The sequence below is a fragment of the Barbus barbus genome (genome assembly GCF_936440315.1).
Source record: "Barbus barbus genome assembly, chromosome: 10".
NCBI lineage: Eukaryota > Metazoa > Chordata > Actinopteri > Cypriniformes > Cyprinidae > Barbus > Barbus barbus.
The window spans coordinates 29,748,056-29,760,916 of NC_136738.1; the positions used below are offsets into that span (position 1 = coordinate 29,748,056).

Here is a 12,861-nt window from a genome sequence, read left to right on the forward strand (position 1 = left end):
GCACCCAAAACATTCTAGTAAAATGCATGGCAGCGTTCTGGTAACTATTCAAAACACCCTAGTAAAACACGTCAACGCCCTGGTAACCACCCATAACATCCTAGTAAAACACATAGCAACAACCTGGTAACCACTCAAAGCATTCTAGTAAAATGCATGTCAACGCCCTGGTAACCACCCATAACATCCTAGTAAAATGGATAGCAACACCCTGGTAACCACGCAAAACATTATAGTAAAAAGCATGGCAATGCCCTGGTGACCATACAAAACACCCTAGTAAAATGCGTAGAAATACCCTGGTAAACACCCAAAACATTCTAGTAAAACGCATGGCAATGCCCAAAACATCCTAGCGGTGTGTCAGTATAAAATAAAATAAAAATATTTTTATTCAGCAAAGATGCATTAAAGGGGACCTATTATGCAAAAATCACTTTTATAAGGGGTTTGAACACAGTTGTGTGGCTGCAGTGTGTGAAAACAACTAGCCTATAATGGTAAAAATCCACCAACTCATTTATTTATAATCTTAAAAAATCATAAACATCTCTCAGAATGAGCTGTTTCAGATTCTCCCTCTGTTCACGTCACCGAGGGGGAAAAGTCCCGCCTATTAGTGACGCTGCCCTATAGACACAGCCCTGAGTGAGAAGCTGCGGTCCCCCTCTGCCATTAACGTTACTGATTACTGTAGCTGCTGGAGATATACAGTGTCAGCGCCAAAGAGGCTTTTCAAGTGTTGTGTTTAGGGATATACTGCTGAGGACACTGTGGTTAAGTTTCATTGTCTAGTAAGGAAATATCCCAGAAAAAAACGGTAAAGTCCCCAATACGTGTAGGGATCAATACCGACACTTCGTGCGCAAACGTCAGCTCCAGACAAAGTAAATATCACGCGTTTGTTTTCCAAATTGCCCTTCGGAAAGAGCTTCTTGGCACTCTGTAAGGCATAAGATGGTAAAGCTACCATTGTCTCTGTCTTTTCTCACTGGTGCTGTCTTCATGAATGATCGTGAATAGGAATGTGGTGGTTAAAAGTTGCATATGAAAGCAATGTGAGTCGCTTGAGTTTGTTGTGCTCAAAATCACGAGTGGAACTTATAAAGTTTGTGATAGCATGCCATTCATCATGAGACCAGCTATTTTGTTATTTTTATTGCGCTCCCTGTCTGTGCAATTTATAAACGCAAATTTATTATGCACAGTACAATCAGATGACTGACTTTGAAACGGAGTACGTTTTCTGTAAAGATAACAGGCTTGTACTTATCGTAGAAAGTTTATTTGCAAAGGCTAGCACTGCTAATGCGGAGCTGGAGCTCTTGAAGCTCCGCCCTCCCCCAGCTCATTTTTTGGCTCACACCCTAAAAGTGGCAATTTTAACAAGCTATAAAAAATTGTCTGTCGGGTATTTTGAGCTAAAACTTCACATACACACTCTGGGGACATCAGAGACTTATTTTACATCTTGTAAAAAGGAGCATAATAGGTCTCCTTTAAATTGATCAAAAGTGACATTAAAGGTATTTATAATACTACAAATAATTTCTGTTTCAAATTAATACTGTTTTCATGGGTCATGATTTCTATTTAATGTTGTCTTTGGATTTGCGCTACAGCTGAAATCCTTGTAAACTGTAAATGCTTTAAATATGAGCTCAGACACAGGGGGCTTGACTGACTGTGTTTGGCTGTGAATAGATTTAATTAACGACTGAAGTATCGTTTGATCATTTAATTGAGAGTATCGAGGGATTGCGCTGTTTCCCTAATAAACTGCGTATTAAATAATTAACAAGTGTGGCTTATTCGATCGTATTGGACAAATATCAATTAAGCAGTGCAAACACAGATCTTATTTCCTAATCATATCTTATTCCTGTGCACAAAGCCATGTTCCACTCATATTTTCTCCCACTGGATTACCAAATGCCATGACTTTTAGCTCAGCCTTTGAGCTTATAGAAAACCCATTTCCCCAGTCGCTGAAGAAGCGTCCTTGGAGGGAATGAAAAGAAACAGTGAGGGGTGGAGAGATGTCTTTCTGTCCCTTCCTTTGCTCTTAAGCACTCCATTTTTCCTCTGCAGAGTGAAGTGAACGCTAACAGTCTCCCGCTAGAGGACCTGTCCATTCAGCATCCCCAGGTGAGGCCTGACGGTGTTGCTGTGATTTGTCTTGATTCGGTGGCCCTGATGCTCTGTGCTGTGAGGCTGGTCTCTGGGCGGTCTGGACACGACCCTGGGGGCCGACTGGCCTTGAGGGAGCCTATTCAACTTAATATTTCAAATAAAGAGTGAGAGTGGATGCCTGCTGCAGCAGCATCTGGAAAAGAGTCTCTGGTCTAAAACCTAGTGAGCCGCCTGCGTAGGGAGCATTTTAGAGCATCAGAGCTGTGCTTCGGAAATGTAGATTAACATCAGAATTTAAGTATCAGTAAATGAAATAAATAGCACAGTTAATTAAAATATGAATGCACCAATATTAAACTTTTGGTATGTCTAATAACAAATACAAATATACATTTAAATACTAATTGAAATACTATTTTGTCTGAGCGAATGAAAAAATTTAACTTGAATAATGTAAAACTTAAATTTTGCCATCACATTATAATATACTGTATGAAAAATTGATATTCATTTTAAGATTTGCTTAAGAGTGTTTTACTATTAATTGCTAGTAGTTATTGCATTTAATAACATAAATAATTTATTAATATAATTGTTTATATAAATGTTTTTGTATTTTCAGTTTTCATTTTAATTTTAGTTAAATTTTTAGTAATTTTATCATTTTTATTTTTTCTCTATTGTTTATTTTTTATATATATATTATTCTCTATTATTTATCATTTTGTTACTCAAGTTAAATCTATTATCTCTATTCAGATTTACTTTTATTTTTATTTCAGTTTTAGTAATTTTAGTACTTCATCTTAAATTTCAGTTAGCTGCAAAGGCATTTATGTTTTTAAATTTTAAGTTTTCATGTAATATTAATATTTCCTTTTTTTCAATATACAATATTGGCCAATATAGATATTCATTATTAGCTGTTATATTAAAATAAATGAAAATATTTGTAATATTGACTGATAAAATATGCTATGGTACCAATAATTTGTGGATTCCTAATTAAAAATGGGCTGTATTACCAAAAATGTGTGTTTTCTATGTACTTTTATGCTAATTAAAGTTACTATTACTGTTAGCGTCTGTATTTTTCTGCCTTGGTTCAGTCATGGGCTGACTAGCGTAATTTCGCTTCACATCTCCAGTTAAACCCAGATTTCCTCAAGACCTGTGTGTAAGCAGCAGTGCGTGCCGTGTAAAGATCTTTTAACCTCAACATCTAGAACACTTCTGCAGAAGCAAGCAATTTACCATCATGTTGTGTGTTTGTGTTCAGGTTCAACCGTTGGAGAAACCCTCGAGCGTTCAGGGAGCGGTGAACATGGTCCTGAGGTTAAGGTGAGCGAGCTCATTGCCGTTTCTCTTTTTTCAGTCCCTCTTCATACTACTTTCATCTGGAAAGAGGGGCATGTCGTATGTATAAAGTGGTCAGTGCATTGTGTGTGTGTGTGTGTGCTGCTGGAAGAAGAGTGTGTCTCTTTTTAAACGGTCTCTTTCACTCTGTCTCTCGCCTCATGTTGAAGTGCATCGTGTTAATGCATTTTCTCAATCACCCTGGGTTAGCATGGGAAGAGGTCCTTTAACTCTGACCTCGTGCTTGCATTCTCCTGCCTGAATTTGCGTTTGAGCCCATGCAAAAGACAGACCACAGTCTGTTCTCAGATCACGTCTAAGAGCTGAAGCGAGAGTTTGACAAAACCAATGTGAGAGCATGGTTGTGTCTTACTTATTTAAAGTTGGCATAAAATAGAAATTTCAACCAACTTGTACTGTGAAGCAGCTTATCGACCCAGGAAAAACACAGGACGGGACTTCAGTTTATTCGTCAGTTGTTGATTGGATTTTATAAAGTGAGCATTTGATAACAGAATGGAGGCAGATCTGAATCTGAGCCAGTGAAAATGCAGGTAAAGCATGAGATTTTAAAATGTCAGTAAATATTCCTAATTTATATCATGGCGACTTCAAAGTCACAGTGAAACAGAAGTAGCGACAGATCTTTTCTTACATGTTGTGACATACATTAGCGTGAAAATGGGGGGGGGGGGGGGGGGGGGTTATGCCTTTATAAGATAGGACAGTAGTAGAGAGCAGACAAGGAAGCATTGGGTGGAGACAGCAAAGGACCTCGAGACGGGAATCAAACTCGGGTCGCCGTGAGTACGGTTGCGCTATATGTCGGCGCACTGACCACAAGGCTATTGGCGCCGATGTGAAATGATATTTCTAGTCATATCTCTGCATCATATTTGCTGAATGAAATCCAATACTTGTTTCTTATTAATTCTGGGGTGCTGATTCCAAAAATAGTGTCTGTTTTCCACAAAATATATGTATTTTGTAGCATTTTTGCTTATGACAACCATTTGTAAGCTGAAGAAGGCTTATATTTTCCCTTTATCAGCAGAAAAACTGCCACAAGTTTCCCATCTTCATCTGAGCCAGATTACAGCTATATGTATGTCCAATTCTCAGCCCATTTTCACAAATGAAAGATTCTGAAGACATTATTTTATGGTTAAAAGTTAAGTTAAATTGTATCTCTTGAATACTTACTTTTGTCTTTAAAGGGCACCTATTATGCCCCTTTTTACAAGGTCCATGTGTCTGTGAAATTTCAGTCCAAAATACCCCACAGATCATTTATTATAATAGCTGGAAAATGTCATTTTTGGGGTGTGTCTATAAAAGAGCTGTTTTGGAGTATATAGCTTTAAATGCAAATGAGCTGTATATTCCCGCCCCGTCTCCAGAAGAGGGCGTCACGTATACGTCTCTCTGTATTGCATATCTATAACAATAAACAGCTGGTAGAAGCAACATAACAGAGCGAGAGAACCGGTGTTGAGCTGTACATATGGGAAGCCAAATGCACTGAAACCGCGCTGTTAAAGAGCTACGGAAACTATAGCAATGCAGGGCTGTTAATCAGCCTCTGAAATGTGACGTCACACTGCGTGAGAATCAAAATGGCAGGCCTAGTGAGACTGACTTGGTTTAAAGGGGATTAAAAAATGAGAAGTGGGTGGATTTTTATCATTGTAGGGTGGTTGTGTTCACACACTCCCCACACACATTTATGTCCAAACTCCATGTAAAAGTGGATTTTGTATAATAGGTGCCCTTTAATATGGTTGTTGATTGGATATTGAGATGTGAACGTTGCACTCAAAAGTGCAGATGGATGTAAACTTGCAGGATTAAGGTTTAAACCAAAAGAGTTGGGTTTGAAGATCAAAAAGGTGATTTTTCTTTGTTTATGAAACCTATGCCCAATGATAGAGCTACAGTATAACATGCAGTCAGAAAACAGAAAGTGTGATTTTCATTCCATGCAGACTTTAAAGTGTCTTCTTGCCTTACTGTGGCGCAAAATCTTTTTCTGTCAATAGAGAAAGATGTTTTTGTTTTTGCCTGCAGAATGCTGTAGTTATGACATCTACAAGTACAAGATTGCTGCTGGGTGACAAACCTCAGTACTGATAAAGTTATCCTTCAATGTCTGTGCCAGTAAACCAGCTGTTATTTGCTCAGCAAGATTCTCTTCAGACTGTTCATGCAGTTGTGCATGACGTTATAAATTAATCATTATTCATTGATATGTGAGTATTGATGCTTTTTGTTTTCATGAAGAAATGCAACAGACTAGTCTCAGTCCAGACATGTTTTTATTGTTGATGAACCTAATGAATATTAAAGAAAATGACCAATCAACTGAATCAAATACTCAATAGTCATATATAACACAAGCATGAGATCAGAATTGACCCTTTTTAATTTCTTAATGAACATTCCTTATCTTATCGTGACCAAATCATAAATTTTTCTAGTAATCTTTAAATGCATTTTTAAGGTGAGTTTTTCATTTCCAGTGATGGCCACAGGGGTTATTAGTAATGTTAACCAATGGCCAGATAGTTATTTACTCAGTCTGGGTACATTTTGGAATTTGATCCACTCAAAAATGTCCAACCCTACAGTTTTTAGCATTCAGTATTCTGCATCACACAGAAATCAAATTATAAAAGCAAAATGGGCTTTTCACATAAAGGGCTAAGCATTTATCTGTTTTAATGATGCTTTTAGTTAAAAGGTAAGAGTGCAGTATTCTGTTCAACACATTTACCTTTTAAATCTTGCAGAACTCGGGTTTTTCCCCACAGAATCAGCACAGAAAAAAAGCTCTACAGGTTGTACGGTTCACTGGCATGTTCTCAACTAATCATTACATTGAAATCTTTCTGTCTTTCAACCAATTATCCTGAACAGCCTGAGTTTGGATGACAGAGAAAATGAAGCGTGTGAAGAGGCTTTTTCAATTTTCAGCATTGAAACTTCTAAACAACATTGATTCTGTGCCAAAAACGGACATCTAATCAAGTTGCACAGACAGCTGAGTTTGAACCCTCATCACAGAGAGAGAGGAAGCCGGTGTAAACAGATGCAGGAGCACAGAGACGAATGGCTTGCATCCATTTGCACAGTGAGGTCAGCAGCGAGAGCAGGTGTTCGGCTCATCAGAACGGATCAGGATAATGGGCAGGAAAGCGAGGGATAGACTTGTTTTTGTATGCTTGCTAAATGATTTAAAATGACTTTAATTAACTCTGCAAATAGTTCTTGACGTAAATACACGCAAGTGAATCAATGTGCCGTTAGAGGCTGATCGGTAAAGCCGTATGCAAACGTTCTCTTATTCTCTTATCAAACCTGTCCGAAGCTGAGATTGACCCAGGATGATCTGAATATTTGGCTCGACTATGAAATGGATTTCGGTTGGGTCTTTGTTTGGTTGTGTGAAAAGGTTGGACCTGAATAACGCTTTAATAAATCTACAGATCCAGTGCAGTGGAAATGTTTGCGCATGATACCATCTAAATAAGCAGAATAAAGGAATATTTCAACCAAAAAAAAAAAAAAAATAGCAAGAAATTGTTGATTTCTTCATCAGATTTGTATAAATTTATCATTGCATCACTTGTTCACCAATGGATCCTCTGCAGTGAATGGGTGCCGTCAGAATGAGAGTCCAAACAGCTGATAAAAACATCACAATAACCCACAAGTAATCCAAATGACCCCAGCACATCAATTAATGTCTTGTGAAGTGAAAAGCTGCGTGTTTGTAAGAAACAAATACTTCATTAGGACATTTTTAATCACTTTAAACAGTTACTTCTGGCTATAATGCAATTCCTTTATCCATACCATTGCTTTCACAACATTAAAAAAAGTTGTCTTGTCTGAATCAGGAGAGAAAAATGCACATTTCAAGCATTGTTTACTAGCCAGAACAGTTCTAAAGAAATATGTGGGTTACATTTTGATGTAAGACGACAACAGGAAATGGATTTTCCATTGGAGGAAGCGTTATTATAGATTACGGACAGAGATGACGGTTAAAAGGTAAAATGCCTTAATGATGGATTTGTTTCTTATAAACATGCAGATTTTCACTTCACCAGATGTTAATTGATGGACTGGAGTGGTGTAGATTATTGTGATGTTTTTATCAGCTGTTTGGACTCATTCTGACGGCACCCATTCACTGCAGAGCATCCATTGGTGAGCAAACGATGTAATGTTAATTTCTCCAAACCTGTTCAGATGAGTAAACAAACTCATTTACATCTTGGATGACCTGAGGGTGAATACATTTTCAGCAAATTTTGAATATTGGGTGAGCTATTCCTTTATGGTGAAGTATGAAAGCGCTGAATTACAATGGTGGCTTGTTTAGCAAGGAAAGTTATTATGTTATTTTCCTGATATTTTGATTTTCCTTGAAATTGAAATGCAGTGTGAAATCTCCGGATCCCATCATGAGGCGTACAGAGGCATGAGTCTATAAATCTGGGGTTTATTGGGATTCAGCTGGCAGACAGAAAAATGTCTGTGTTTGATAAGATAATAAGTGATGTGTGGAGTGGCTTGGAGAGAAGAGCGAGTGAGGAATTCTCAAGAGAGCGCATGGATTTCTAGATATTGCTCTGAATTTAGCTCCTCTTCATTTCTCTTCAGTGTTGAATACTCATAAAAAAATCTCTAAAATCTGATTGGATGAGCGGCTTTTACCTGTGATGCACATTCTGTATTAAAGCTGTTGCTTGGCAACCATAAACACATCTGCATTCATTTCATTAATGAAATCAATGAGGTTTAATGACAATATTATTTGTTTTAAAATTTGAGAATGATCCGATGAATATAAATATAGATTTTATATGTTCGATATGTTTATATATAAACATTTTTTTCTACTTTTTTAATACTTTTATTTGGCAAAGATATTTTAAATTGATCTAAAAGGACCGAAAAGACTTTTACATTGTTACAGAATATTTCAGTTTCAAATAATTGCTTTTCTTTTGAACATTTTTTTATTCATCAAAGAATCCGGAACAATCATTTGTTTTCAACATTGATAATAATAAGAAATGTTTCTTAAGCAGTAAATCAGCATATTAGTATAATTTCTGAAGGATCGTGTGACACTGAAGACTGGAGAAATTATGCTGAAAATTCAGCTTTGATCACAGGAATAAATTACATTTGAAAATATATTCAAATAAAAAAACTGTTATTTGAAATTGTAATAATATTTCACAATATTTCTGTTTTTATTGTATTTTTAATCAAATAAATGCAGCCTTAGTGAGAATAAGAGACTTCTTACCAATCCTAACCATTTGAATAGCAAAATCTTCGAAAATTTGTTAAATTTTTGGGTGAGTAAATGATCACAGAATTTTCATTTTTGTATGAACTGTTTCTTTAAGACAGTTCCATTTTTTAACCATGGTTAACTGCAGTCAACAGCCTCTCATGGCTTTTTGCTTTATTATAGTAGCACACCTTTTAAAATAGATATTAGAATGGAAAATATTGTGTTTTTAATTTGCTTTTGCATTCATGTTCATATATTATTCATATAAATGAGCCCCAAAGACTCTTTCTCTCTGCATTCTCATTTGAGATAATGCGGTAGAGTTTGTCTGAGAAAGTTTCTCGGCACAGAAGCTGGTCTCGCTCCCGTGTGTGTAATAGGGTCTGGGTTGATGTGATAACAGCGTCTGCTGGCTCCTCCCAACACTTCATTATAGAGCACACAACACACACACACAGCCTTCCATATGTTCCCTAGACCCCCTATCCAGTGCACAAAGCCCTTGCTCTCTAGAAACAGGCCAAGTGGAGCGGGAGCTCAAGGGAGGTGTAATTATTCTAACCTTGACATGTAAATTAATGCTTAAGTCCAGCATTACTCTCTGTTCCTGCTGCTTTGATTCTCAGTCCAGACTTGTAGTTTTACTCTGAGAGAACACAAGACCGGATTTAATGATCATAAGTGTCTTGATGTTGAAAAAAAAATTGGATATTGCATCAACATTAGAGGTTGTTTAGGGTTTGCAGATCAGATCTATCTGTCTATCATTCTTTTGTTCTGTTGTGCATTCTTTTGTTCTATTTTCATCCATCCATCCATCCATCCATCCATCCATCCATCCATCCATCCATCCATCCATCCATCCATCCATCCATCCATCCATCCATCCATCCATCCATCCATCCATCCATCCATCCATCCATCCATCCATCCATCCATCCATCCATCCATCCATCCATCCATCCATCCATCCATCCATCGTAAGCTGTAGTGGATCTTAGATAATGGCACTAGAGGAACGCTGAACCTCATATGTGTAGTCTTCACACACATGTAATCAACTAGTGGTGTTGTTATCTGGCCTGCTGGCTGTGAAGGCATTTGTACTGTCGCTCAGATCACGCTCAATGGTTTTAGCTCAGTCCTGTCAGCTCCCATTACCCAACAATGAGGCGTTTGGCCGATCATCTCTGACAGCCTTTGTGCCGGAATATGATACGGATTTGTCCCGGCCCCACAACTTCGCAGGAGTCTTACCCAAAGCTCTTTATGCGCCACTAGTGTGTAAAGAATGCGTTCGATTTGATGCCCTGCGCTCAGGCCTCTTTATGGAGGGTGATTTACATTTAGCTGCGTTTCACAGTTGCGAATTCAGCGGGTTAGATTTAGTTTTTCTGACAGGCAGTCTGGTCCAGCACTCTTAAAGTGCTTTCATGACTCGCATCAGGGCTTCATCGTAAATAGCATATAGCATTTGTTTATATTAGGGCTGTCGATTTAACATTTTAATTAAACTCATTACTTATGGAAATGGAAACAAATAATGTGTTAAAATAATGTAATACTTTTGAGTGGTGATGAACAACGCACTGTGTGATGTAGCCTATAGACTGCAGTTATATGCCCCTAAAATTCTCCTATATCCCCTGTATGAGTTTTGCCTCATATTTATGTCATATGATATAGTTAAGCAATATCACACGAGCAGCGAGTGCAATATCACAGGAGTGTTGTTTCTGTCCCGAATAGCCAAGTGCAAATATGATAGGCCTATTGATACAAGTTCAAAAAATAATATTGTGTTATAGTTTTAGAGACAGTATTGTCTGTTTTTCTACAATTTTGCCAAGGTGAATATTACCTATAAAGCTACAGCAGAACTTCTGTGTGTCTCTGAGCAACACACATCGGTGATTCATTTCTGAATGAATCCTTTGAGCGAATCGGGTGAACCAGTGATTCAATGACCAATTTATAAAGCCAGTCATCTACTTCATTCCTATAATAAATTAGTAATTTGAATGAATTGAATGAGTGAATGACTCATTGACCCAATCTTTAATCAAGACATGTATTGCCACCTACTGGCAGTTTTAATTTAATTTCAGATTATAATTTCATAAAAAAAATTATCAGAATTTCATATTTCCATATTAATAAGAATCCCAAAACACTTTAATGTGCATTTAAAACCCATTAATCTCATGGCATTATTTTTGCAATTGTAATTTCAGTGTAAATGCTTTCATGCCACTGAGCTGTAATAACCAGTCTTTAAATATATCTATGCAGCTATGCATCTATGCAAATATATATGCAGCTTCTGAAAAATGAAATAAAATCATGGCCATTGTAGCCTAAAATTTTATTTATAATAAATCTGTAATAAATTATGTGTTGAATCAAATAAAATGTTTCTTTCTAAAGCTACGTTTTGTAATGCATGTTTGATGCTTTTCTCATTTAACACAATAATGACTTTAAATGATCTTTTGCAGCTAATTTTGATGTGAATAATTTGTGATTAATTAGATTAATTAATCGGAACCTCTTGTAATGAATTAGATTCTTTGATGAATATAAAGTTCAAAAGTATAGCATTGAAATACAAATAATTTGTAACATTATAAATGACCGTATTGTCACTTTTGATCAATATACCACATCCTTGCTGAATAAAAGTACACCCCCCCCAAAACATTATTTATACAGCATATGTATGGGCAAGGAAAGAATAATCAAAAGTGATCAGATGTCAGCGAATAAACAATGAGAAAATGTTAAAAGGTGTTCTGGAAACCTGTTTGAAAACAGTCATTATTTTCATTTGGTGACGCTAGTGGTGCAGAACTTAAACAGTTCCAAGAGTATTTAAGTATTTAATTTATGTTATTGTACATAAATGTTAAGAAGTCTATGGGATTTGTTTTTTTAATATCATCTGGCAGGTAAAAAAATATGAGTCTGATAACTTAAAAAGTACTAGGGCACCTCCCATTATGCTTATCTTAGTAAACGCTCCTAAATAAAGGTTAAAAACTACAGGAATCAAAAATGCAGATTGATGCTGTAGAGATTGGGATGCATCAGTTTTGATCCAAAGCACACTTTATACACAATTTATCAGGAAAATTTTTACAATTTGGTGTGATTTGCATATTGCACACTCTGTTTTACTGCACGCTTGGACGTGTCTGTTTTAAAGTGATCTGTCTTTGTAATTTAGGCTCATCTTTAGCAAACTCAGCTTGAAACCTTTTGATTTGTGAGGCTACTATCCCATTTTTCAGACCAGACAAAACAGAATAGAGTGAAACCTCATTAGAGCTGGACTTTGAATTAAATTACCTCCCTCAATTAAAGTCCTGCTCTCATTAGTTAGCAGCTCTTTAGAGGAAAATAAAGTGCACAGAGGGGAAAAAACGTAAATGGTTCTTAAGTTAATTGTAAACTAATTGTTCTTAAAAGTGCACTCAGTAATTTTTTCCTCATTGAAATGTTTTGCAACTGAAAAATTAAGTGTGTTTTTGAATTATAATTTTTAAGATGTTGTGCAGTCACAAGACTTGAGTCATGTCCAGCTACTACTCGCTTCACCACTCTGATTCCACTATCATTGGACATCATGGCTGACTGCTGGTTGGTTCATTGGGTGAATTTTGGCACCTTAAAGACAGCACGCATTATACATCAAGAATTCTTTATGTATAATGCATTATAAAAAGATTCATAAATGTACATTTTAATGCATTATATTTTTTCATAAATAACTAACTGAAGTTAAAATGCATTTTAAAGTTGGCAACTGAAAATAGTTTGTTTTAGTAATACTTGCTAAATCGGTAACAATGCAGATTAATGCATTAAAAATACTTTCATATACGTTATCCTTTTTATACATTATATACGAAGGATTAGTGAAGTGTTACCACATTATTGTTACATCAATGTTTTACATTATATTATTATTTCCATGACAATTACACATTTTTTTGTAAATAATTTTTCATTTTTAAATACAATTTAAATAACTGTAAGTAAAATGCAAAACTTGCTGT

At 36.3% G+C, this 12,861-nt stretch overlaps 1 protein-coding gene across 8 annotated transcripts in view; it reads left to right on the plus strand.

Annotated features, from left to right (window-relative positions):
• The window catches only part of stk39 (serine threonine kinase 39), a 66,659-nt gene that overhangs the window by 35,666 nt on the left and 18,132 nt on the right, over nucleotides 1–12,861 (plus strand). For 3 of the 8 annotated variants that reach the window (XM_079426713.1, XM_079426712.1, XM_079426716.1), the window contains 2 exons: nucleotides 2,092–2,148; nucleotides 3,413–3,474. In XM_079426713.1, the coding sequence (XP_079282839.1) occupies nucleotides 2,092–2,148; nucleotides 3,413–3,474 (119 nt within the window). Of the gene's footprint in view, nucleotides 1–2,091; nucleotides 2,149–3,412; nucleotides 3,475–6,405; nucleotides 7,043–9,788; nucleotides 11,233–12,861 lie in introns of those variants that run through there. The other 5 variants (XM_079426714.1, XM_079426715.1, XM_079426718.1 and 2 more) reach the window with 4 other exon arrangements.